General features: G+C 49.6%; 1 protein-coding gene across 4 annotated transcripts; it reads right to left on the bottom strand.

Moving 5' to 3' along the window:
• Positions 1-7,684: 7,684 nt before the first annotated feature.
• arhgef37 (Rho guanine nucleotide exchange factor (GEF) 37) lies at positions 7,685-20,140 on the bottom strand. Of its 4 annotated transcripts, none has more exons than XM_081699280.1 (14): positions 20,122-20,140; positions 18,684-18,766; positions 17,577-17,980; positions 17,124-17,253; positions 16,346-16,493; positions 15,844-16,043; positions 15,554-15,684; positions 15,142-15,246; positions 14,789-14,902; positions 14,322-14,639; positions 13,970-14,098; positions 12,517-12,712; positions 11,773-11,939; positions 7,685-10,525 (listed from the first exon to the last, which is right to left on the bottom strand). In XM_081699280.1, exons 3-14 carry the CDS (start codon positions 17,880-17,882, stop codon positions 10,316-10,318), a joined length of 2,154 nt encoding a protein of 717 aa, XP_081555406.1. In that variant the 5' UTR covers positions 17,883-17,980; positions 18,684-18,766; positions 20,122-20,140; the 3' UTR covers positions 7,685-10,315. The 4 variants fall into 4 exon arrangements, with proteins under 4 accessions (XP_081555406.1, XP_035388310.1, XP_026859372.2 ...); XM_035532417.2 differs by lacking the exon at positions 20,122-20,140 and adding an exon at positions 19,715-20,092 and having other exon boundaries at positions 17,577-18,327; XM_027003571.3 differs by lacking the exon at positions 20,122-20,140 and adding an exon at positions 19,715-20,092.
• Positions 20,141-27,491: the final 7,351 nt, after the last annotated feature.

The following is a 27,491-nucleotide window of genomic DNA, read 5'->3' as shown; positions in this document are numbered from 1 at the left end:
AGATGGAAACACAGAGACACATTTTACAGGTACTCACTCATTCAGCACGAGTGCACCCAGGGAATCGGACCCGCCACCTCGGTGTTACGAACACCACGCGCCCTCTGCGCGAGCTACAGACGCACAGAGAGAGAGAGAGAGAGAATTTCCATTCTGCCTTTCAGAACCATCTTTAGGGAACATGGCACTGTTCTCGGCCAGCGCAGCCAAGAGTAGCGTAGCCCCGGCAACCCCCGCCACTTAAACATCTGCTTCCATGCTTCTTATTAAGCCCAGCAGGGCCTACGCATCTGCCACAGACAGCAAACGACAGACACGAAGACCCACTGTGCAATGCACCGCTGCATATATTCACATATATATACACAAACAAACACACACGCAAAATACGCCAACGCGCACACATGCACCCTCAGTCGCTCTGACATGTGGGCATATTAATGACATAAAGGTCATATTAAACATTAATGCCTTCACCATGTGGTGGTTAGAAATAGCCAGACACGATGATTCAGCCGGAAGTGGCCCGGCACAGCAGTATATATTTTTGTACGACATTAAGCTTGGTCAGTCAGAGCAACCTTGCATGCAGGGGTGAAAGCATTGCAACATATCCTCTTACACAGCTGCAGAAGAACAGCGCTCAAAGCTCTGCATGCATAATTCCCACAAACCCACATGCGAACGTGAACACGCACGCACACACGCGCACTCACGCGCATGCACACGTGCACGCGCACACAGAATCAATGCCATAACCAATTATTTCATTGCCATTCATTATGTTTAGTTTTGCCTTCTGGTTCATTGTTACCCAACCTGTATGTGCAAAGACTGCGACATGTGAAGCATGCTTTGTGGTTTCAGCAATGATTCATCCTCCCTCCCTGTTTAGTCCCACACTGCTGTTTCTTCTGTCAAGCACCAGGATACCTTTCTCTTTAGAGTGTGTACAGTGTGTGTGTGGACGTTGACAGTATGTCCCCGAATGTGTGTGGGCAGCATTGATCTGCAGCACCAGAAAGGTCCCTCCAACAATGACTAAGATCTGGAGCAGCTCACAGCCTCTGCTTACGGAAACCGAGGGAGAGGGTAGAGGAGCCGGGGTGGACGTGTTCGCACGAACGGAGCCGTGAAAATCCCGCATACGAGCCCGAAACCCCCCCCCCCCCCACCGTCTCAGCAGCCAGCTGCATTATCGAGGAGCACCGGTCCGGGGCTCCGAGGTCAGCAGCGCGGCCGGGAGCGGGAGCGCTCAGGACCTAATCAGAAACTTACCTTAGGGGTGACATTGCCAGTTAGAGGTCAGTCCTATCTCAGGGATGTAATCTTTGCACATTTGTTCGGAGAGATTACGAAAGGGGGAATTATCTCGCGAACAGAGCGCGGCCTGCCGTCAACAGTTTGCCTCGCGGCAGGCCGCAGCTGTACGCAAACAACGCAGACGTGCGCCGGAGTCGACCTGCCTTGGCGCGCAGAGGTCAAACGGGTCACCACAGGGAAGAAAGCGGCACAGTCAACAACTAACTCGAAACTTTCCCGGGTCACGGTTCGCGAGGGGGAAACGGCGTCTTATGGAAAAACGCTCAGCCCTAACGACGGGCGGTTTGCGGTATCGAACGGCAGTGGGCAAAGCACAAAGCTGGGATCTGATGTCACAGCACAGTCCACTCTAGGATTACATTCCACAGGAGCTGCAGTGGGGTAAGCTTCGAACGTCCGCAGGTTAGCGGATTAGCGCACGCGGACAGGAGGACAAACAGTGTTGGCATGTGTAAGGAGGCATATCTCAGTTTGCTTAAGCAGCGTGTAAACAACGCTTTTACCTTTCTGAGCTTGCATGTTCGGCATCAGCCAAAACAAATTCCTCTGTTCATGAGCCGACCCGCTCTCACGCTTGGGCCGGGTTACGGATCGCGACGTTGGCGCCTGCCTGGATGCTTTACCCTTCAGCGTATGCCGGGAGTACCGTAGCCAGGGCGCACGGAGTTTTGGCCAAGCGAGTTGGCTCACTCCTGGGTTTCACCTGGCACCGTCCCATGGGCACACGGTGAGCTCGTGCCGTCCTGTCCTTGCGGGGCTTGTTCTGATAGAGGTGTGTGTCTGTACGCAAACTCAGTCCACTGTCCTTTCCCCAGCTCCTGAGTGGTGGAGGGCGCACCATCTCTCCAGATTAAGAGCTCAGTGTTGAAGAGTTCATTGCTCTCTCACTCTGCAGAACACACATGCACGCACAGTAGGAAAGAGAAAGAAAGAAAGAGAAAGAAAAGCATAACACACATCTCCCCAGAGAATCATTGAGCAGCAGCACAGAACACACACCTCATTCTGGCAACTGAATCTCTCCCGAACCTCATGCAGAACCTGACAGGAATATGTGACTCCATGGCTGACTAAAAGGCATGGAGGAATAAGCCGTTACTGCAGGCCGGGTAGTATCGATCTAGCGAGTACTCCGGACAAGCTATTGATGGAGTAATCAACCGGGCCATAACCATGTGACCAAATGATCCCTATATGCTATATGACTTATTATTAAAATTCCACATCAAGCAAATAAATAAATAAATAATTGATTTGTTGTGGAACCCAGCAGTCACATTACCACTGAGCTCAAGTTTCATGAACTCAAGAGCGATATTGACTCCTCGGTATGTGTACATTGCTTCTCCCCACAAACAGGAAGTGAAAAGCAGGCTTCAAAAGGGATCCATAGACTGTGAAGAATTCTACTCACATTTGTTTTCTGTTTTTAATATACTTTTAACATATAAAAATATACCAGAGTCTGTGCAACAATTTCCTTCACAAAGGCTTTCTGTTTACAATCCCAGAGAGAACATGGCACTTCCTGTTGGTTTTTACTGATACACCACTTCCTGTTTAACTGAAGCTTTAACACAAGTCAAGGCTTGAGGCTTTCATACTGCTTATTAAGTGCTGTTCATCAAATAAAATGAATCAAATATGCCAATACTCTTTGTACTCTGCCCAGCGAGTGCTGAGTCTACGGGGGAAGCGTACCGCTACAGTCCGGGCCTCCGTGCCGGGTGAGCACACTCGAAACCTAGAGGGCCCGGTAAGTCTTGGAGCCGCAGCCACGGAGAGGCGGGAAGAGGGAGCTGTTCTCAAAGCCCCAGACGCGAGCTCATGTTTAATGAAGGCAGGTAGCAGCCTAAATTTAGTGCACAGGTGCATCACTGTTGCCTCGGTGCAACACGCAGCTTTGGGCCTCACCAGACAGACGATAGCTGCAGTTTCCATGAAGGCAACATGCAGTCAAAAGAACCACAAGAAAGGAACAGCGGCCAAGTCCCGCCAGAGCCCTAGAATATTGCGGGACGTTTTGTCAGGTGTAGTCCCGGCACTCAAGGATATGGGGAATAGGGAACGTGTCATTCCGTGGTATTTATCTCCCCCATTGTTAGCCTTACTGGAATACAGGCCCTGCTAGTGCTTAAGAGAAGGAATCAAATCCCCGGGGATTGTGGGACTCGGCTGCTTGCTGAACGTGAGGTAATCAAATCAGGCTTAAGAGCCATAAATGGAAGCTTTGTCGGGGAAACCGAACGCCACTGACCCAGCACTACCTGCGCGAGGCACAAGAGCAGGCCGGGAGCGGCAGCGGGGGTCTGCGTCTCAAATCTGCAGCGGTGCAGCACGCTGTAAGGCTTCAGTCATAGTGACATGGCCTTTCCTCCTTTACCTCCCCGTGAGGCTCACCGTGTAACCATGCAGGCCCGACAACATGCCACACCAGACTGCCGTTGGCAGTCAGGCACATTTCCAGCATGTTCCTGTCGTCGGAGCACCTCACTCACGGTGACACAGCACTAAGAGCAGGGGGAGGCGGTATCCGCATTCCAGCCACGGATATGAACTTTCCTGAACTTGGGTTCATTTAAATCAGTTTTCTGCTGGCAAAAGGTGGGGGTCACCTTAACCTCAGTCTAATTAACCACACGGTCTAATTCGTCAGAGATGTGGTGTCTGCCACATGGTAAAAAACAAAACAACAACACATTATCATCTTCTTAGGGAATGACAGATGAGATTGTGTGTTATTGTCTAACAAACTTCTGCTTAAAGTCAAAAATAAAGAACCCGCCCTCTAGTGGTCTAGTTGGGGAGGTGCTGCAGGTAGAAGCAACCAGTAACATTATCCTGCATTTCCAACCGATGGCTGACAAAAGAGAACAAGATATCACATCGGTCAATTCCAAATCCCAGCCCTGGCCGAACTACAAATGATGGAACCCTGTGGTGAATTTCAGATGGGCCTGTTTTTGTGTGGCAAACCTAGACTTGGATAAAAAAGAATTTATTTAAAAAGCAGTTCTACAAGAAATACTCCTTTTGGAGCTGCATGCTACTGAAAATGTGTACGTGCGCTTCAGAAACCCTGTCTCTAGACAAGCCATTATTTTTATTTTTCATAATCCTCTGCATGGAATATTTACAGCAGCAGTATAATTTGCCATGTTGCCAGTGTGGGCCTATTTACATGTAAACATATTGGAGTGGAGGCAAAACAATCCCCCTTTGTTCTCGGCGAGTAGAGGCTGACTGAACGGAGATGTGTTTGCCTGAATGCCAGTAACGATAACAGGCTCTGAAGTCCATCTGTCCGCATGGCGCTGGACTAAGAGAAATAGGTGTTTATGTGGACCCTCCGCTGAAAGATGATCTGACCTCTGACCCTTTTACAGCAAAACAGGCTCAACAACTGTTCCTGGAAACGTGGACGCTCCCAGCCCAGCCCAGCCCAGCCTCGACCTGCTACCCCTGCGGGGGCACTGGGCCCTTGTGAGCCTCATTACGGAGTCAAACTTGAGGCCCCGGGCAGCCTTGATTGCACAGGCTGGAGGGAGAACCAGACAGACAAAACAGCAAGGGGTGACAGAAATTGGGGTCACCGGTCAAGGCAAATGATTCTGAAGACGGGGAAATCGAAAAAAAAGCAAAAGAGAAACAGGGAGAAAAGACAAAGCGCCCAGCTGGGATTCTGCGCGCAGAGTCCAGCTTTCGACCTCAATGTAGTTTCAGGCCACGTCCGCACCTCAGCCTGCTGCGAGAACCCGTTCCGACCTCCTGATCACATCGAGTGTGGCGACGGGCGGGGTCCAAGATCTGAGCCCTCCCGCCCTGTCCGGCATACCGTCTACGGTCCTTCTCTTCGATAATCTCCTCCGGCGTCTCCCTGGAACGTTCCCGGAGTTCCCACCGACAACGTCCTCGACACGGCGCGCCGGGAATCTCCGAGCGAACCTCCGTGCGGGGCCACGGGCGGGAGCCGATAAAACATCAGCTCCGTTGCCAATCCGAGCAGGTGTTGGCGCGGCGCAAGTGGACAAAGCTGCTAATTAAAGCGCGAGCTGCTGGGGGGGAGAGGTGACGACGCAGGGCAGCACTGTTCTCAGATCAGAGCGTGACGCGGAAGGTACGGCTATCCCCCCCCCCCCCCAAGGGTGCGTGGTTGGTCGGCGGCTTTAAACACACAGAGACGGCTGCAGGGAGGACGAGCGCCTCCTCATAACGGTGGCTGGGGAGCGAGAACGAGCGAACGGGGGTCATCAACACGGCGACCGCTCAACATTTCTGCACGAACCTGAGAACAAGAAACCCTGTTAGCTAACGTAGTACAATTAAAACTGAACTGGTTCTTTAGAGGTGGATGCATAAGGGGAATGTAGGTTAGAGACTGTTGTGTAAACTGCGTTATACAATTGCAGGCAAGAACAGGAAGAAAAATCAGGATGCTGGTATATGGATGTGCGACGTGTTTAAGAATTTCGGCGGGGGGGGGGGCTCCAGACCCTGCCGACAGGCTCTTTATAGAAGGGCCATCAGAGTGCGTGGTCCTTGAAGACATAGCACCACTTAAACCGTTTATGGCCAGGAGATGTAAGAACATGGCAGTTTTAACGTATGGTTAGAATGGACTGAATCAGGCAAGGATGAAGGTCACAAAGGAGAGAAGAAAAAAAAAATTATATACATTATATATAAAATTTTATATATAAATCCGTAGAAGCTTCAAGGTGAGTAACTGCAGTGTACTGCAGTTTGAGATTAGAGATATTAAAGACTCTAGTGAAGCGCACAAGGTCCAGAGAAACAGGACGTTTCAGACAGAGGTCCTTCATCAGCTGTGCAAGCAAAGTGCTTCTCAATTAGTAGAAGGAGGTACAAGTTTATATTTGAAAAAGATGTTTTACTTACACACCCCCCCCCCCCCCCCCCCCCCACAGGTTTCCTTGTTTCGGAGAGAGGTCATTCATTAGCTGTGCAAGCAAACAAAAAAAACCAAACAAGATATGTGGGAATTAGAGGGAGAAATGGAAGGGGAGTGTGTGCGCGCGAGCGTGTGTAACAGTATGGATGCTGTCCCACAGAGATGCTTCTTTTCTGGATATGGCAAGGGTCTAGGAGACGAGACCCAAGCCCTGCAAGCCTACTGTGGGTAGGCAGAGACGCGTGTCCTGCGGGGTTGCAGTGGACGAGGAGGAGAAAGGAGTGTGGAAATGGAAGACTCCGTCTCTCCCCAAACTGCATCATCATGCAGTGCCGATACTGTCTGAAGCTTCGGGTGACTCTCGCTCTCAGGCCGGTGTCCTAAACGCCTGCAGCTGCCAAGTTCTCTCACAGCATCAAGGAGTTGTGCACTTTATGGCGTATGAAATTTAAAAATAAAGCTGCATGGAACCTGACAGGACCATGGACTAGATTGAAAAATCACTTTCATTTATGAATTAAATGTTCAGTATGACATATAATCAGGTTATAATATAAATTGATAGTTAAAATGTTAAGAATTATTCAGTTATCGTGAAATCAAATGCATTTTATAGTTTTTAACTAAAAATGTAAAAATATTTGACAGTTTGAGAGCCAAAATTAGTGATGTTTAGCAATGCTAAAGTTTGCAGTTTAGCAGCGACGCGTTTTAACTTCATGTCACAGTGATGCCCTCCAGCCTGGCTGTCATGTAAAGCTTGTAAACTAAAGTTCCTTATCATGTTTCTGGCAAGGCACGTGATGCAACGTTCAGCCTAGTGTGTGTGCCACCATACCACTGCCTTGCACAAGCACGCTGCAGTAAAGCCCTTAGTCCCTATGCTGATGACTGACATTATTTACATTCTGGGTCAGCACTATTCACAAGTACCTAATAGAAGAAAGAAGAAGAAGGAGAGAGAGAGAGAGAGAGGGTGGGGCTTACAGCATTTTTAAACACTGAGGCTGCACCGAGCCACAGTGCTCCTCCAGGTCCGCCGGAAGATGAGTCCAACTGCAAGCATCCTGCCATCAGCGAACCCCACGTGCGACACCCCTCCACTCCGCACGTGTACCTGCAAGCAAGACAGGACGGGAAGCAGGCGCCAGGCTTCACGAGCCACGGCAGAAACCAAGATGAACGCTCCAACCATGAGCGGTGTGGGCAAAGCCCTCGTGCCGAGAGAGGGGCTCTCTGCTGATCACCGCACACGAGTCCGTGGCCAATCAAGTCCCCCCTAAAGAAACGAGCCCCCCTACCCCTCACTGAGGGTGGGTGGGACTGAATTACTCTCCTCACTCGGAGTGGTGTGGGCTGAGCAGGTCTCCCGATTCTTTCACCGCTGCTGGAAAGACTCATGAGATTTACTGCATCTGAGCGAGAGGTCAGTGATCCACGCTGCCACAATTGCAGAGCTCCACTTTTATTGTGTGTTTTTAAATTGGCATGGCTGAGTCTCTCCTCCAATCTACTCAGCCCAGAGTAATAAAAACAGACACAGACACACACACACACACAAAAACATGATAATCGGAGTGCATCAAGGAGTGCGGGCTGCATAGAGAGAGAGGCTGGCGTGCGAGCCTGAATCCTCGTAACCTGCTCTAATGAGAGTCACGGGCAGGGCCGCGCTGAAGGTCAAATCCACCCCGCGCGACTGCGATACCTGTGCCAGGAGCGAGCTCGAACATGGCGGGAGCGGAGGCCCAGTGAGCACTGCAGCTCTGAGACAAGCACCTTCCCCTGCCTGTGCGGAAGCAGACAACCTCCTCAGCTGACTGGGACTGTGCTTCACCTTGGTGCTGGAATGCGCCTGCAAGTGCCCCGTGCATCAGAGCCGCCTCCGGAACGGACGGTAAATTCAGTGCGGCACCAGGACGGCCACAGCCCTATAAAATTATGGTGCACAGCCGATGCAGTGCACGCACGCACGCACGCACACAAGCGCGCACACACACACACGTTTGGCCTTAGAGAGCACAGAAAGCATTAGGCTTGTTTGATCTCACACTTGGAAGCACTCCCCAATCTACGTTGTTACAAGGGAAGTAAAGCATATCTGATTACCTTAGTGTGGAACCCTGGCTTTGAGAGGAGGGTTAAGAAATAAGGGAGACACGATTCACTGTTACAGGATCCACTCTGCCTCCCGGGGGGCGGGGGGAAACAGCCGCACTTCCTGACATGGCCAGCAGGGGGAGCTCCACCAGGGACAGGGATCTTGCCGACAAGAAGCTATTTTTAGACCATTGAATAGAAAAATGTATTTATAGAGCTTCGGGTTCAGCCACAGTGAGGGAGTTAATGCATCAGATCACTGCTGACAAGCGGTTCTTAGCCAATGGTGGAGATGCTGCCAAAAACACACACACACACACACACACACACACACACACACACACGATAGCGCAGTGACATTTACATGCTCTCAGTGGGATATCGCTGCATGTGCTAAACCCAGCAAGCAGCAAACCTTCCACAATGCTTTCCGAAACAACCCCCCCCCCCCCCAAATGGGGGTAGAATATGCAGCTGCCATCACATCTAAAGCCTCACGGAGCCCAGAGGTCGAACAGAGCAGCTCGACGTCAGCGTGGCTGCACCAGATCAAAAAACTCATACTCGTATCCTCAACACCGACATCATTGTACAGCTTTAGCAGATAAAATACATAAAAATAAAAAAAGAACAAATTTAAGAGCATAGACTGGGAGGAAAGCAGAAAGCAACACGGCGATCTGTTGCCTGGGAGGAAGGTCGATACTAGCTGAGGTGATCCTCGCAGACACACGCCTCTCTGGGCACCTTCGGGCATATTTGGTCAGCCCCACACAGGGCGGACACCTGCCTGTGGTCAGTGGGGCAGGCTGCGCTTTCACCCGCTGATGCCAGTGGGACCGGTGGTCTGAGGACGGTGCTGTGCTGCCCCTAGTGGAGAGCCACTGTAACGGCAGCCAGACCATCTGACCATGCAGCAGGGACACTGCAGCAAAACAAGTGCCCTTTCCAACGAAAATTTCCACTAAAATGATTTAAAAAAAAAATAGCTTGGAAGCGGTAGTGAGATTTTTAGTACTGCAAAAAAAAAAAAAAAAAAAAAAAAAAAGTTTTGAAAGAGTGAGATACCACAACCGCAGCCTGTCCATCACGCTGTACAGCTTTCATTGTGGACTCTGGTAGTTACACTGGGCCAAATCACTCATTTGATGCAGCAGTAAACAAATTTAAAACAAATATTTACAAAGGTCTCAAACGGTGTACATTTCTGAATGTAGCCAAGTAGAAACAAAAGCGCAGTTACAGGTCTCTTACCACAGTGTCTCACACGAAAAAACTAATTCATCTAATACAATCTTTTTACAGTGTGCATATAAGAGCAAAACTTTAGTTCCAGTAATTCCAGTAGCAGTAGTTCCAGTTATGTTAATACCAGCTCATCCATTGTTACATAATGAGCTCGTCCAGTGTGAAGTAGAAAGTAAATACCAAGGCAGGGCAGGTATCCAGCGCACGTTCTCCTGCAGAAAAGCTAGGACTCGCAGGGCCCCCAGGGCACAGAGACGACTCGCAGGGCCCCCAGGGCACAGAGACGACTCGCAGGGCCCCCAGGGCACAGAGACGACTCGCAGGGCCCCCAGGGCACAGAGACGACTCGCAGGGCCCCCAGGGCACAGAGACGACTCACTTCTGCAGCAGAGCAGATCCAGAATCCCTGTGTATCCAGCGAGGAGACGCAATGCCTAGCGGAGCCCGAGGGGAACAGGAGCCACCTGGATGAAAGCCGCTCCCCTGCTCCGGTCCGGCTGGAGGGCTGGAACGTCCTCTCCACCGCAGAGAGGTGAACATCTTCAGTCCACACAAGCAGCAGAAGATTTGGTTCCCACCCCCGCAAGTGTGGAGAGCCCTTCTCTAAGAGTATTCGTAGTGGCCTCTGTGTGTGTCTGTGTGTCTGTGTTCAGAGTGCAGCCAACCAGAGCGCCTCCGCAAGAACAGCAGCAGCAACGTGGCTCCGGTGGGGGCAGCCAGGAGCAGCGGGAGCTAGCAGTAAGGGAAGCTGGGTAAACCCGCCGCGGGGGGCTGCATGGTGAGGTAGTTGGAAGGCACGTAGCCCCGTTGGCCCCGCACCTCCGCCAAACACCACTCGCGACTGCCCCGTTTGTCGTGGGGTTCCACCACCCGCACAGGCTCACCCGCACGCAGAGAGAGCTCATGACTGCTCCTCGCCGTGAAGTCATATCTGGCAAACACCTGCAGACAGAAAGAGTGGGTGAGACAGTGAGAGAGAATGCGAGAGAGAGAGAGAGAGAGAGAGAAAGAGAGAGAGAGAGAGAAAGAGAGAGAGAGCGAGAGAGAAAGAGAGAGCGAGAGAGAGAGAGAGAGAAAGAGAAAGGATGAAGACAGGTCAGATTAGTCATTACAACAGACACCACTGTGAAATTTTAACGTGTAGAAGACTTCGCCAAGGCTTCAGAGTGCCACACACAGCCTTGTTCATGAGGACATAGAAAGCTCAGGTGGATCTTTTAGTGAGATGAACAGATGCTGGACGAAACGACACCCAAGTGTGCTTTACCCCTTATTAAGCTTACTGGCTGTATCCTGGTTTATCAATAAATAGATTAATAACCCTTACTGAACATGTCAAACAAAGAGCCTTCCACTGCGGCCCAGTCATAATCCATACCAGGTGTAATTATGTTTTGAACTGAGATGCCTCGACTTGGAAAAAAAATCAAAGAGCTTCAATCATGCAAGATTCTCCAATCACTAGGACCAAGTATTCCCCCATGTGGCCAGTACTGGTACTGTTTACTCAAAACACAAATACAAAACACAAATGATTCTAAGAAAAGCTTTAAAAAAAGGTAGCCAAGGGTTTGCTGCCAAATGATGAATCCCCTATCTAAACTCGCAAAGGTGAAGGATACAATGCATCTGTGAAATTGGATGTCACCTGGCTGTCTCTTCCAGATTGGAATAAGGAGCATTCGGAACTACAGCGACGATTAATGACCCTCAAAGCCTGCGCCGAAAAATCTATCACGCGTTTACGATTGCGGGGGCTATACATCTCTCGTGCTCAGCCACGTGACCATGGAGCAGCTCTCCTCAGACCCGCGCCTCCTCTCTGGTAATCAGGCAAAATAGCTCGTCGCCGTCTGACAGCCAAAGCACACAAATGAATAATTCAGCGCGAATCCGTAAGAGCGGAGAATTTCACCCTAATGTGGCTGACGAGGCTGCGATGCTCATTTCCGTGTTCGTGGCCATACTGTTCTTGCCGGCTGCTGCTACTACACGTTTCCTGTAAAGCGCGTCGTGCATGTGTGTGTGTGTGTGTGTGTGTGTGTGTGCGCGTGGTGGCTGATCTTCAGGCGGAGTGACTTTGCCAGTGCACACTCCTGCTTTCCGTCTCCCTGACGCGCGAATCGGGGCGTAAACGCTGGAGGTCTTTGCCGCTCGGGCTCAGCTGACCTCCAGGACCTGCCGCTCACCTGGAAGCAGGTCGGGGCCGTGGCGGTGGAGTACTGAGCCCCGGGCGTGTACGAGTGCCGCCGTCCGGGCGCGCTGGGTGTGGCGCCGGGCCTGGGAGAGGGCAGAGGGCCCGCGGTCACCTGGTGGTAGCTGGTCAGCTTGTTGGCTGGGACGTAGCCCCTGGGACCTGCAGAGGGAGCCATAGGCTGGCGTAAGTCAAAGACATTCAGGCCAGTGCAGTGATGTGGTGTGACCAGCAGGTGGCTCTGCAGACACGATAAAGGCTTTAAAATACTCGTTAGTGCTGAATTTCATTTACATTTATGGCATTGCGCTGACACTTCTATCCAAATGACTTACAGATATGTTTGAATACAACGAGCAACTGAGGGTTAAGGGCCTTGCTCAGGGGTCCGACACTAGCAATTTGGCAGTGGTGCACCTTGAACTGACAATCTTCTGATTACTAGTTGAGTACCTTAACCACTGAACTCCCACTTTCCCCAATATGCTCTTTAAACTAAAGGACTACTGATGTCACATGACAACAAAGCTTTATAACTATAAGCTAGAAACACTTGGAGGTCAAACACAGTTACTTTCCAAACACCTTCACCACCACCCCCTCCAAATAAATGAATTAAATGTGAAGGTTAGAGGAACAGAGCAAGCAGTACCCTGTGCTAAATATTTTAGATGAAAATGTTTTGAATCAAACTGATGCATGAGGGTTGTTGAGACAGCAGGGACGATCAGGCGTGTACCTCCAGCGTCCACCAGCCAGCGGCGCCGGTCTCCGCGCGTGTCCATCTGGCTCAGCACGGCCACCAGCTCGCCCTTGTTCAGGCTGAGGTCCAGGTCGCGCGTCGCCACCACCGGCCGGGTCAGCTGGTAGATCTTCTCCTGCCCGTGCCGGCCGACCAGAGCCTTGAGGCGCTTTTCAGCCTCTGCGCCGGGGGCCTGGGGGAAGCGGACGCGCAGAATGAGCCCGTCGAAATAACGACCGTACGGCAACCATCCAAAAGCGCTGCCAGTAAGGGAATCGCAGTCGCGATGTGACGTTTATGAGCAATGGCGGCAGTGTCACAGCTAGTTAGTCTTTCAAAATAAAATACGTCCCTGAATAATATGCAGATAATAAAATCACAATGCACTGCTGTGTTTCTCAGCTAGAAGTTCCAGATCCTAAGTCACTGTGAATGCCATGTGCCTAGTGACTATGGTGTAATTACTGCCTAAGTCTTTCGACGTGGGGCAACCTCTGGACACAGGCTTCCACGCAGCCAAAATTACAGTAGGCTATAACGAGATATCACTGGAAATTACATCATGACTCATGCAGTAAGACAGTTGGATTGTTGTTCATTTGCTACTGCTGCGAGAGCCTGCCTGGGCACTAAATGGGAGAATGTCTCTAAATAAATATCCACCACTCTCCCCCCTTCCCCCAAATTACCCACCCCCAACTATGAAGTCAAAAGCTGTCTGACATTCCCCCAGATGAAACCGGGCTGCATTTGCAGGGCATCAGCCATGAGTGGCCCTCCTCTGATCGGCCCAGGCCTGCTTCAGAAGACATCAGCACGAATACGTTTGGGGGCGCAGCGGACAGAAGGCTTGCATTACGACCTGCGGGGACCTCCAGCCAACAGGCTCGGAGAGAGACTCATCTGTCAGGATCTGCCCTTTCGACATTCCCGTCCGCTGAAGTAACGGAGCTGCCCCCGTCACTGCGGGCGGTGAAGTAATGGCAATTTTTGAAAAAAAGTGAGAGGCTCGCAATAATGAATGATGACAACCGCGTCGAAGACACTCATTTCGGCCAAGCAAAACACGAGGATTAGACCTACGTAACTGGACAAATGGACTTTGTCAACGTGGTCCTGGTGTAGCGCCAGATGCTATGGTTTTCCCTTTGTGTGTTTAAAGCAACAGCACAAACGGAAGACGGCCGTTTGCTCCTAGCTGCTCTAGAGCTTGCGCGTCTGAAAATGTTCGGGCGGGAGGGGAACGGGCCGAATGGGTGGACACGTCCGAGACACACGACCCTTGTGTGGGCTGACGGAAGGTGAATGGCTCTACTGAGCTCAGTTTCCTACATCCATTCCACAGCGGCTCACGAGTTCCTCGACAGCTCGAGTGAGGAAGGGATGTTTCCCCGGGCTGTGGGTCTCCGCCCAGGAGCAGACAATGGCGAGGCCCTATGTTGGCACGGACCTGCACAATGGGGGCATTGAGCTCCTCACGGACGCTCCGACACAGCGCTTGCAGCTCAGTGGCACCCTGCAGAAGCGAGCCCTCCACCCACTCCCGGAACGCCCCGTCTTCCAGATGGATGTGCGGGAGCTGCGAAGAGACAGGGAGAAGTGCGTCAACAACACACTGCGTCAGCGAATACCTGGTGATGCAAGTCACAGGTCCTAAAGGAGTGTAGGAAAAGGCCTGGATGCCAGCTCATTTGCAGCAGACTGGCACAGGGTGCAGAACAAAGGACCGCTTGTTCTATTGAAAACAGATATGAGACTCGCTCGGCGCCTGGCCACAACCCCTCCACACAAACACCCCCCACCTGATGGGTAAAGCTGGTGATGAGCTGCTCCATGTCGGCGGCCAGGTCCCTCTGCAGGAGGCTGAAGGCGCCCAGCGCCGCCCACAGCAGCTGCGCGGCCTCGCCGTTGAAGCGCGGTAGCTCAGCGAGCAGCAGCGCGTTGATGGTGGTGTAGGCATCAGCTGCCGCCTTCTCCTTGAAGCTCAGTTCGCCCTTCTCCTCCAGCAGCTCAAAGTCCAGCAGCTTGTGGTGGCGCTTGCGGATCAGGTTGCGCGGGCCGGCCGTCAGCTCACGCAGGGCGCACACCGGCTTGAAGACCAGAGCCTTTAGCCTGGCCTCCTGCGGCACAGGAGCGAGGCACAAACACGAACACTATCGATCGCACGATACTGACGCGCGTCCAGGAAAAGCAAAAGCGAAACTCTTGAGAATGTTGTGAGAGGAGCAGGGCTCTTTGCTTAAGCACTTTGGATAACCTGAACACTCACGTATGCGGGATAGATCCACTGCCTGAGCGCCACAGTGATCTCCTTGGAGAACAGAGCGGCCTTCTCGCCTTCCTGTTCCAGGTCGGCCTCCTCCGGCCTGCAGCTGAGGAACCTCTGCAACAAAACACCAGAGCTCACGGCCTAGACCGCGGGACGCATGCTGTGCAGGCTCACAGATGTGACCCAAGCGGCGGTCCCCTCCGCCCCCCGCCCGGGGTGAGCCCCGTCTGGCTTCCCCTTTAATCCCCCCAGCTGAAACAGCAGTGGAAACTCACCAAACTAAAACAATAACAAACGGATACGTTGGTTTATTTCAATTTCAAGATGTGGAAAATGTAACGGGGAGGGCTCACCTGCAGGTGACCGAGGTAGGCCTCCATGTTGTCATGCAGCTCCACGACGCCCTTCTCCAGAACAAAGAAGAAGCCAGCCAGGGCGTTAAACTCTTCATCTATGTGCTGCAAGGGAGGAAGGAAAGAGAGAGAGAGAGAGAGAGAGAAAGAAAAAGTGGAAAAAGCATTTTTGTCCTAAAGATATGTAAACAAACTGTTTAACTCGGAATAGAGTTTTCACCAAACTGATTTACAGCGAGGTTTTTCATGCACAGTCTTTTCACAAAACACTGGCACCAACACACTGATGCGACCAACATGGGTAAAGTGTTAAACACAGTGATCATATACCTATGACTAGACAGCAGTTTAATGATTAACCCATTACAGGGTGCTTTTTAGTGGTGGAGAGCTTTAGTAAACAGTGCCCCACCTTTGGTACCATTCCAGTCTCCTGCTTAATGTACTGGCTCAGCCGAGCTGTCTTCTTGGCTATGCTGTGACTACTCAGACGGTTGATCTTGTCCCTGATGGTCAGGTTTTCTGTCTTCTTATACTTATCAGCTGTGAAAACGTGGGGCAAGAAATAAAGAAACTCAAAAGCTTAAAATTTTAAGAAAACAAAAAGAACCACGTTTGAATGAATTTCCTTTTTGGTGAACCCTTCCTACATAATTATTAAAACATTTTTTTTTAAGTTGTTTTTGGTCTCCATGTCCTCACCCACTTCCCGGAAACGTTTGTATTCGTTGATGGTGCAGTTGATCCGGACGGCGGTGTGGGCGCTGTGCTCCAGCATGGCGTAAGCTGGGTGCTGGGCGTCCGTGTGCTTCTGGATGGTTTGCAGCAGCAGCGGGTAGCGGGTGATTCGCTGCACGGGCATCACCAGGAAGAATGTCAGCGTGGAGGCGTTCACCTCGGGCCTGAGAGAGAGAAAGAGAGAGAGAGAGCGGGTATACAGGAATGCTCGGAATGGGATGCTTCTGTCATGTGTACATGTACAGCCGATATGTTCTTATACCACACACAGACTTTCCTGCTACACAGGTTTCTAGTCATTTGCGCTCATAACCTGTCGAGCATGCTGTCATTCATTCCAACACAGTGCAGACATGTGAGGTTGCTAAAGGCAACAAGCGTTCAGCCGTAGCAGATACTCAGCAGCATTTCAAGCTGATAAAACAAACACACTGTGGCACTGAAACCCTGAGATGTGAGAACTTACACGGAGGCCTTGATCATTTTCACCATCGCCTTCCACTGGGACTCATTCTGTTTGTAGCCGTTCTCTATGGCTGTGACGTTACTGTAGTTGGCCAGGTACTCCTTGTATGCGGTCTCTATGTCTTGTGATAAACTCAAGAAAGATCCACCTGAGAAATAAGACCATCTTCATTGCTGGGATAAATCAGATTACTGGGCATCACCAAACTAATGGTTTAAAATCTGGACATCCCCTTCTACTGGGAACCTATAAAATAAACCTGACAATCTACATCTATTTCTGTAACACAGTCAACAGCATAACAGGCATGAAATGACTTTGCTCCAAAAATATTCTATATAATGATCTTGTCAAGCAGGGATCCATGGAGGACAAAAATAACTTGTTTTAACCTCCACACAGAGTTAAGACCATGATCTATGCAAGTGTACACGGATGTTTACTTATTCCTTTCTGTAACATCAAGCTCACTAAGCGACTGGTGAACATCTGTGTTCTGTAGCAGGACAGTCATCCCATTACACACGCAGTTCTTGTGAGTGTTTAAGAGCTAGTTTCAGTAGCTTTCCGACAGCTGGGACATGATGGCTGAGAATGTGTCATAGATCAGAATGCACTTGCAAGAATTTAAACCTGAAATTCTTGTCTGCACTATAATATTTTAAACAAAAAATTCCAGGCATTATGAAACTCGGGACTGTGTATGGCACCCGGACAGAAGATAACAGACACCAGAGGAAGGGCAACGCGCCGTTCCAAATCTGCCAGTCATGCTCACAAAGCATTTCCAGATACTGATGATTGCTGGGCCCCATCTGAGCCTGGTCCAGGAGGCTGAGGAACCTGGCCGACACGTTCATTACTTTGTCTATGTGCAGGAACATACCATCCAGATTGGCGGGGGGGGGCTGTGTGGAAAAAGACGGTTTTCTGAGTTAGTTCCAATGACCTTTCCTGCCTTGACCTTACTCATTTACAGCCATAATAAACAAGCTAACCAAGCGCCTAATTCAGTAATGACTGGAATAATACACAGCAAAGACTATATTCTATTCAGTCAGAATAATCATCTGAAATGACCCGAGTACCATCACTCGAGACAAGAAATCTCAATAACTACGTTCATACAAAATATCTGGTTGCGCTGAAGGAACTGTGTGTGTTGATGGACATCTTCCAACCGCACCACACGTAGAAAACGTCAGCCTACAAAAACAAAGGCAAAGCAAACCTGTAATTTTTGGAGGTTGCCACGAATATCAACCGTGCAAACACGCAGGTTTCTCAGGTAGTTCCTCTCCGTGTCCACCAGCTCCTGGGTGGCCATGAGCTGCCTCTGAGCCGCACCCTCTCTGGCCGCAGCCTGCTCAGCTGCAGCAGTCCTCTTCTTCTCTTCCTCATCCTCCTCTGGCGCACCCTCGGAAGGTCCTTCCACGTCTTCTGCCAACCCCCCAGTCGGTCTCACGCCCCCTCCGAGTTCCTCTGGCTTTCTCAGCATCCTCAGACTTCCTGCTGGAGACCCGTTGGCTCTCTCCATGCCGGGGCTAAGGGGGATGACGGAGGACGAAGGCTGTTGAAGTAAGCGCACCTCCACCACGAGCTCCCCCGACACGGACCAAGAGCTGCAGCTAGCGGCTTCAGAACAACAGGATGGGAAGGATGGGAGTGATCAGCAAACACAAGCCACACCGAGTCAGGACACTCAATTCAAAACTAGAATTTAGAAATTCAGATTAGAAATTAGCATTAGAAACTCCCCAAGTTGGAAGAATGTTTTATTAGAGGTTCCTGCTGCCACGGCAACAGTTAGGAAGCTGCTTTTCAAGAGGGTGACCGGCTTTGAAGGACTTGGGCCAGTCAGCGGTGTTGTGTCTTCTGGGGCGGAACACCGTGCGCTCATGGAGGAGGGTCTTCCCAGTCTCAAGATGCTACATGTTAGTCGCTGACCAAGACTCCGTGTAGTGCAGGCTACACTTCTAAAGCTATTTGATATTCGTTTAAAAAAAAAAAAAAAAAAAAAAAAAGAACAAACCGAGATCAAACTATTTGAATTGAGTGCGCGGCGAGTCTTGCGTCTCAGTCTCGGCGTTTTCACACTGATGCTGCTCCTCAGCTGTGTCAAATGTTTACAGGAACACTTAAGCTCAAACATACGCTTCAACCAGGTGAGGGATTCGGTGCATCTCACATGCACATAGAGAGAAAAAGCACCAACTTCGCGCGCTTCCCAGAGGGCCACAGGCTCTCTTTGAGCCTCGTTTTCAGTGGCGCACTGCAGCGCACACAGGCCCGGCCGTCTAGCCTAGTCATAAAATCAGTAGTTAAAGTGACTCTTTACCTTCAGAGGCAGAGATGAATTAGAGCTGGATGTCGTGGCGCAGGGAAATCTGGGAAGAGCGGTGCACTACGACAGTGTAAAGCCTGGAACGTACACGCAAACACAAACACACAAACAAACATGCACTCAGTAGGTCTGTAACTTTCTCCACTGAGTCAGACTGCGGAGCCTCGTGCGGCATATGGGTGTGTGGCTGCCGGGGGATGGTGGGTCAGCAGAGCACTGTGTTGGGTGAAGGAGGGGCTGCTAGCTGCTAGCTGCAAGCCACGGGGTAAGGCCAATGAGCGCGCGCGCGCGCGCACACACACACACACACACACACACACACACACACACACACACACACACACACCGCTGAATAGGCTGATTGACTGCAGCAGCCCATGCAAAGGAAGTGATGACTAAAGAGGAAGCAGCCCACTTGCTGGGATCTAAGCGCGCGCGCCTACAACCAATCAAAAATGCAAAGCCCAAATGTCACATTTACTATATTCACATAGTCTAGTGCGAAAAGTAAATAAAACGAAGCCAACGGAACTGTTTAGCTGTGGCCAAAACGTAATGCCAAGGCCAAATCACGCTCGGCATTACTCAGCGAAAACCACACACGCTCGCTTCACCACTCACAGCGATATGAAATAATTCACGTAATTTCAAGAACTAACAGGAAGCAAACCTCGCCGTCCGTTCATGACAAAGGTTATGAACCTACATATTGAATGTACGTTACTATAAGTGACACCGCTTAAAACATGGTTAACCTAGAACTCATTCTTTCGTCTTAGCTGTTTCATTCACAAACCCTCAGTCGGAAAGTTATTTTAAGTACATTAATACAGCCCCATGCCATTAAAAATGTGGCGCTTCAAAGGTAACATCCAGTCGAGACCTACAGGTGTCAGAGCCTTGAGAGGAGATGTTTTAGAAGTAGTCTAATTATATAGGACGCAAGAAAACTATTTCCTAAACAACACAGAATAGAGCAAAACGTGAGGCCGGCTACTGTTTCATCTCCCCTCGCCTGCGCTTACCTAAACACTGCGTAAAAACGGTGGCCGGAGATCATTTCGGTCCCGGGTACGTTCAGAGTCACTCAGAAAACCGCGCGTTGTTGCTCGAGTGCCTGACGGATCCTGGCTGTTCAGTAGCCTTTCAACGAGCTAAAAACCGGATCGAAACAGTGACAAAGGTTGGAACGACTGAAGGAGGCATCGCGGATTCGTCATAGCGATCCACTTTCGCGTCCACGTTGTCCGTGACATTCGCGTCACGCATTCCGCGGACGGCCGAAGAACGCGAGGAGCGCTTCGTCACGTTCAGCGTTACGCAGCGCAGCATCCTTAAAGCTGCAAGTTCGAATGATGCGTTGCACGCTGTAGGACTCACGGACGTTTGGCTTTGGTTTTTTGTTTGGTGCAAAAACATTAAAATAACCCACCCGAGGGACGATTTAGGCACAAAATCTGAGGGTTTTAAAAGGCTTCCTGGAGATGGATCTGTCCTACGCATATGTCACAAAACATTAGATTGCTGAGAAACAGAGACACCGTGTGGTTATTTTTTATCTGACACACAAAGACTTTTCGTCATCAATATAAATTTAATAGTAGTAGTATTAGAACTTGCCACAGCAGTATTTCTGATTTCTGTAAAGTGTACTAAAGCGTCCTAATGTAACTATAAGCAATTTACTTCCATTTACATTAACATTTTCGACATTTAGTAGACGCTCTTATCCAGAGTGACTAACAAAAGTGCCTTGTCATCTACTGATAGAATGTATTCATGGCAGAAGGTACAGGAATCAATGCTGATACTTAAAAGAAATGCACACTGAGCATATGTACTGTATTAAACAGCAATAAGTGTGATACCAAACAATAAGTGCTAGAAGTGTTCAGATAATCTACTACTATTGATTTTCCATAGGTGCAGGACTAGTCATTTAAATACTCCACAAATAAATGAGTCTTCAGTCTGTGTGTGAAGACTGCAAAGAACTCTGCTTTTTGGACAGCCGGTGGAAGTTATTTCCACCATCTGGGAGCCAGGACAGCGAACTGATGCCTGTCTTCCACGGGACTCGAAGCATGCCGTTAGGTTAGAAGTACTCGAGATACAGACCAGGCTTTGACTGTTGTTACTGGGGGGGGTGCTTTACCTTTTGGCATCAGCAGTAGAGTGACGTGTGTGAACGTTGGAAGACCGAAGACCAGACATACTTCTGTGTGACTAGATCAGCTGTAGAGGTCTGATGTCTGTTAGAGACCAGCGAGTAGCCAGTCACAATAGTCTGGCTCTGAGATGACGAGAGACTGCACAAGCGGCTGGGCGGCTTCCCGCGAAAGAAAGGGCCGAATCCTTCACAAGTCGCTAAGGAAAACCTGCATGACAGGGTCAGGTTCGAAACACGAGTCGAGAACAATAATGGCCAGGCAACTATTATATGGATCAGATCGTAGAGCGATACAGAATAAAAACAATAACCTATTATTCGGCTCATGGATTGTTTCAGGACAATGGCTCGATAAACCTCTCAAAACAAATCCAGACTACAAAAAGCTACAACTCTTTTGATGGGAAATGGTGGAGAGATGATAAGGTCAGTTCACAACCCTGTGGTGCACAAGGCAAATACACTCCGATATTAATCCTCTAAATCCTCCAGTTTCTCTTCATTTGTCCTTATTGTTCTTGGCACCCATAAGTGATCAAATGTCCAAAAATATGAAAATAAGTTTTCATCTTTCAACTTTGATTTGTACTGCTGAATATAGTAACTTGAAAGAAAGAAACTCGCCTGACGTCATAGAAGTAATAGTATAGTAACTTGAAAGAACTAAATTCTCCCATTCTTCATAGATGTGACTGTCCACACATTTTGACTCCAGCATTTTCAATAACCCAGATACAGTTTTCTAGTGGAAAGCGCCCTTATTGGCTTCGGATTTGGAGAAAAACTTGCCCAGGGCTACTGAAGCATCGAAAATGAATGGCCTTCAAGAGTAAATACACATACCATTAAGCAAAAAAACTCCACAACAACAGTAATAAAATACAGCAATGGTTTCAAACATCCCAACACAACTAGGGTTAAACGGCAGGAGTTAAACAGTAACACACATTTCACTCTTTTTAGTTTTCCCATACTGATGAGGGTCTGAGCAACTTAACTCGTGACACTTAACTTGTGACACAGTATGTCCTTTTTTCCTCCGAGACAGTGAGCGAGCCATTGAGGGAGATACAAGACGCGGAATGTCTCTCCACACGTTCCACCTCCTGGCGCTCGGGGCCTTTTGACGCAACTCCTCCACGCGTGCTTCACTCTCATCTCCAGCTCACTTGTGTGGTTTTTGGGTTCCAGGGCACTGGGGAGGTAAATTGCAGCCCCCTTTTCCTGGAGAAGCCACAGATTTTGACATGGCGAGAGAAGCGGGATCCTGATTCGCTGGCCCCTCGACCGCGCCATCAGGCACCGAGGCGAGGCGTTAAGAGCCTAACCTGCCAACCGCGCGGGGGCACCCAGCGAACAGAGCTTGTCGTTGGGCAGCCTGATGACAGCACATCGGCCGCCAGCTCCAGACGGTTGGACGTTTTGGAATCCTTTTTCCCGCTGCAAAAATCAACATGCATTTTTTGGGCTTTTAAACGAAAATTATAATCAAATCAACTATGGCATAGTAATAATATGTTTCAAAGAGAGAAGCAGGCCTGCCGGAGTCCTCTGACAAACATATGGTTATAATATTTCTCATCCTACTTTTTTCTCCACGTTCTTCCTAGTTGTCTTTAACAGTTATACATCTTTAAATTATTATATGCAGCTAAACTTCGCTGAGTGATTATTAAAACCTTTTATATTCTAACATTTAGTCTGGAGTCTGGACTATGATCAGGAAAGGAAATTAATGAAATCATTTTTTAAAAAGCTGTGTGTGTGTGTGTGTGTGTGTGTGTGTGTGTGTGTGTGTGTGTGTGTGTGTGTTTGTGTGTTTGTGTGTGTTTGTCCAGCATAGTGGCAGCCCTGGTACTACTTCTGCCTTTGAGGGCCATACGCTAAAGGCAAGGGGAGAGATGACCTTGGTAAGAATTATAGGTTCATCGGCAGAGCCCTGAAAGCCAAACACAACAGTGAATATAAAGCAACCCCATGAGACAATGTAATTAGACAGTGAATCCGAAATGTGTATATATACTCATACATTTCATGCAGAACATTTGGATGTACAAACCACTTCCTGTAGCTGTAAAGAATAACGAGTAGATGAACGGACAGAGACGATCGTAACAACCAGATTACACATTTACCGAATCTGATATCAGTAAATGCAGACGGAAACGGAAATGTAGCCTTCTGTCAAGTTTACCACCGTGTTAAAGAACCGACCAAGAGGGGGCAGTACAGGCAAACGAAATCCACATCAGCGCTCAATAGTCGAAATCAAAGAGGCCATATAGACATTATTCATTTCATCAGTTAGCTTGGAAACAAATGTCAGCAATATGGTGAAAACACTCCATTGATTTTCATACAGTGTGACAGGCACAGACTGGAACTCATTCCGTGCTCTTTAAAAAGAAAAAATCTGTTTGTGTGTGAGCGCACGCCAGGCCCAGTGCGTCGAGAGACTCGGCTGCATTTGAAGTCCGGCTAAGAGCGAGAGAAGCTGGACTAATGCACGCCAGGGCTGCTCCCAGCTCTCGCACGCGGGCCCGCGCGCGCGCAACAACTGGGCTCGCTCAAAACCAGCCAAAATAAACACTTTAACTGGAGTGAGAAACGCTCGTTGGGTCGGTTGTCATTGTTAATATGGCCACTTCCTTTTCATATTTGGTTCTGTCAGATTTGTCGTAATGTATGCCCGCGCGCATAAATACTAGCTGATGGGAACTTTAGTGTTGGCCGGTGCCTGGTGCCAAGATGGAAAAGCAATGCAAGTAAACAATGATCTCATCCACCCTCGGGATGGCCATTCTGCTCCACCGAGACGGCTGCGTCCGAGCATAGCGCACCGTTTTATTCTCCTTCCCACGGCATCCTCCACGTCCATTTGTCTCTATGCCTGCACAGGTACGGTCGCAATGAAAAACTACAAGAGGAAGTGGAGATAAAGGCGCGGAACGCGTGTCCGTGCAATGGGATCTGTGCGTAACATCGGGCTTGATGAGGAGCCCGAATGAGAGTGAAAGGTGACTCGTGAGCAGCAAAGAGGGAAAGCTCCTCTACTGGAAAGATCGCGCACGGGGACCCGAAACATTTCAAAATCCATCAGACGCGGCGTAGATTTTGGATCTCACCGGCTGCTAATCCCAGCAAACGCCGGTTTCCGTTTGCATAGCCGGTTTTTTCAGACGCTCCTTATTTAGCAGCTGTGCACCAGCTGAGCAATGGCAGCCTCGCGCTAGGCCGAGTAGAGGCAGTCGTGGTCTGGTTTCTGCGAACTATGATCAAATCCAACGAGTTCGTCATATATATATAGCAAATCGCACGTTTATTGCCTCGGCTAATTGCACGATGGATGCCCAGCACTGCAATCAGTGTCTAATCTGACTCGAAGGGGAAACCGGATCCAAAGGAAAAATGCAAATGTAAGAAACCGATATTTTAGTATCACGGATGGAACTTGTGTTCAAATGTTTTGTAACTTAACTGTTCCGAAATGTGCGGACAAATAACAATCGCTTTTATTCCAGCCCATAAATTGGGATAACGAAAATGAAGCCGTTTAAAGACAGACGCGTCGTCGGAGGGGCCTTACTTACACCCCACCCCCCGGGGGGTGCAGAGTGAGGGGTACTGGCCGCTGTCCTCTGCCTCAGCGGAGCTTGCCTCAAGCCTCCTCTAGTGAGGCTGTTTATGAAAGAATTTGGTCTTTTCTGCTGTGGTTTGAGCCCCGCTCATGTTTTACGGGGATTTTTTTAGGGCACAAATAATCGAAAACGGCTGCGTGTGCGCTTTTTCAGGCCCAAAGCTGCGAGCGTTTGACCTTAGCGTTGCAGAGCCAGGTTGCCGAGCGCAGGCTGTGCAGCTGCAGCCAAGGGTGCCTTCTGCACCGCTCTTACAAGCATCGCCTGTGGAGTGTGGCCCGCTAACTGCAGGTACCCTCGGAGGCCTAGTCCCGCAAAACCGGGGGGGGGGGGGGGAGACGTTTAGCACGGACTGGGGAAATAAACCTGTATCAAAATGTAATGGACCAGATTGTAAAAAGTATTAAATCGTACACATTTTAGCCAGAGGGTACTTTGGCCGACCCTGGAAAGAATGCGTGCAGCCGTGCAGAGTTAACGGTTTCAACGAGGAGGCATGCTTGCTGCAATCCCAAACGTGTGGGTTTGACAGGCCCTACTGAAACACCACGCCACATGTAGCCCAAACTGTCCCTCCCTCAGACGCAGTCGGAAGTAACGCAACGGGGCGCAGCTGATCTCTATCGCTGGGGTAGCCCTCGGACCGGGATGCGGTATTTCGCACTGAATCACATGCCAGCCTATTCTGAGGAGTAGCCTGGACCTGACGGGCAAATTTCCAGCTCCTGTGAGCGCGGTTCCTCAAGGGCCCCCTGCAGAGAGCGCTGGTGGCCAGATTAACGTCCTGATGGTACGTGACCAGGGTCCCGAGGGCTCATGCGCTGGCCTGCGGCTATTCGGGCATTTGCTCAGCTGTGCAAGCCCCACTCGCGGACGCTTTCACTAAACTCGCCGTGAGTTTACTCAGTAAACTCAGTTTACTGAGTAAACTCACCGTGAGACGCCTCTTGGCCTCAGACTAACCTATTCGTAACAAAGGCGAGAGGGCAAAGCCTCGTTCTGAGGCGCGTTTTTATGAGGGTGTAAATTCACACCGACATCAGAACGAGTGACCTCACCCTCTCCTCACGCTCCGTCCTCCGTGCAGCCACTGCGTTCCTGATTCCCGGCCATGCCGAGGTGTCCCCAAACACTTTCGCTTCTCACGTTCGGAAAGATCATGTTTACCAACACGCTGTGCTTAAGCAAACGCGCTATATGTGAATTACAAGCCCACTCAGGCAATCCACACGAGTGTTCCCCAAATTAAGCCCATGTATATAATTGGAAAAGGAAAAATATAAATACGGATCGAAATCCACTTCCTCTCGCTCCCCGGATTAGCTGGGGTCAAACTGTAAAGCTTTGCCAGTGTCTTGTGTGCAGTGGTTGGAGCGAAGGCAGCGGTGAGGTTGCTCTGAAGATTTACAGCTGTGCTCTTGTCTAGTCACACCCATCCAGTCAGTAAAATGGATAAATATATGCTACTATTATGATAGGGAGACTCAAAGGAAAACAGTTTTAAAAGCCCTAAAGGCTGGTCAGCATTAGCAGAATTAGAAAAGTATGAAGAAACGCAGGGAAAAAAAGCCAAACTTTTCACCTCCTGACAGTCTGGATCTGAGAAAGAAGAAAATTGAATTTGAAATCCAGGGGAAAAATGTTTCTTTTCATTACTTATTGTTTCTTGCTGCTAAATTGTCACAGACAGATTTTCGTTTGCCTACCTGTAAATCGTCTGCCATGATCTATATTTGTCATGGGGGTGAAATGGCAATCATTTCTCGGTTGAAAGCACTCCCTCCTTTCAGATGCATTCCACAGCCGTGGGCCTAGCCACCACTTCTAGACCATTACTTAACCGCCTTTTACGATCACACATGCTCAGCTGCTGATATAAAGCGCCCTTATTTTAAAGGTGCTTGTGTGCTTCTTTACGTGAGATTAGTTTCCTTAAGTTTTGTTTTGTTTTTATAGACTTTACACACCAATTTAGGCAACGAGCCCTGCCCTGCAGTGTAGCAAACTTTGCGTCTTACCTGGAATTAAAACCAATCATGCTCTGTTGGCCACAAGAGCCAAGGCATTTACCACAAACCTCTCCGTTGATGTAATGCGTGTAAAATAACCACGAGTCAGTCTCTGGCACATCTCTCTCTCTCTCTCTCTCTCTCTCTCTCTCTCTCTCTCTCTCTCTCTCTCTCACTCTCTCTCTCTCTCTGGTTATCATATCTATGACCCCCTGCTTTTTCCTGAGAATGCAGATGTGACGAAAGGGGCTCCCAGACTCGCTCTCGGCTCCGCTGACACAGCGCGCAGGAGCAGATTACAGCGCCGTTATCGGAGTGGGTTATCATAGGAGGGGAGATGCCTATCTTCAGTATCAGGAGCAGTCTTCCAGCACTTTCCTCTTCCTGGGGCTCGGAGGGGGGTTGCCAAGTGACGAGCAGGGTAAACGTCCTCCGCGGTGTTGTTTGTCAGAGCCACTGACGAGTAGAGCACGGCGCGGATGGCGCGGGGCAGGTAAGGGCAGGGACACCCCCCCCCCCGGCTCTCTGCTCATGCCTGTCGCCACGCCCTGGTCTCTTTTATCCACGCAGGACCCGCCTCTAACTGCAGTCATCTGCTGTCACCCCCGGACCTCTGTTTACCTCGCTGCTGTCGTTGCAGCCAGGGTTACAGTTGTGGTGGTTGCATTTCAAAAGCCCTGTGATGAGCACTTTTTCGAAGATTACCTGTGCCAATATGCAGTGCCTCAACGTCCTGATGCAAACCCAGACTCAAGTTATCTAGATTTATCGGGGGAGAGATGGTTTCACGTTTTTAAACAAAACTGATGGTCAGATATGTGGTCTCATTAAATATTTGATATAGTCAAGGTCAGGCTGCAGCCTTTACTAATGCTTTATAAAGTAAGCACGGTATTTTTCCCAAGCTTGTTATTTCAAATGCATGTCTCATCTCCAGCATTTGGCTCTTCATCTGACTTCTAAACAAATTGGTCATCACTTCAGTCTG

The sequence above is a fragment of the Electrophorus electricus genome, chromosome 16, assembly GCF_041902795.1.
Source record: "Electrophorus electricus isolate QZ-2024a chromosome 16, ASM4190279v1, whole genome shotgun sequence".
NCBI lineage: Eukaryota > Metazoa > Chordata > Actinopteri > Gymnotiformes > Gymnotidae > Electrophorus > Electrophorus electricus.
This window is presented reverse-complemented; position numbering and strand designations above follow the sequence as displayed.

Excerpts from the sequence above, each read along its gene's own strand:
- arhgef37 (XM_081699280.1), bottom strand. The coding sequence starts at position 17,882 with ATGGAGAGAGCCAACGGGTCTCCAGCAGGAAGTCTGAGGATGCTGAGA. Across the intron at positions 17,254-17,576 it reads GCAACCTCCAAAAATTACAG|CCCCCCCCCGCCAATCTGGA; the intron begins GTTTGCTTTGCC and ends TTTTCCACACAG. Across the intron at positions 12,713-13,969 it reads TCAATGCCCCCATTGTGCAG|GCCCCCGGCGCAGAGGCTGA; the intron begins GTCCGTGCCAAC and ends CGCTTCCCCCAG.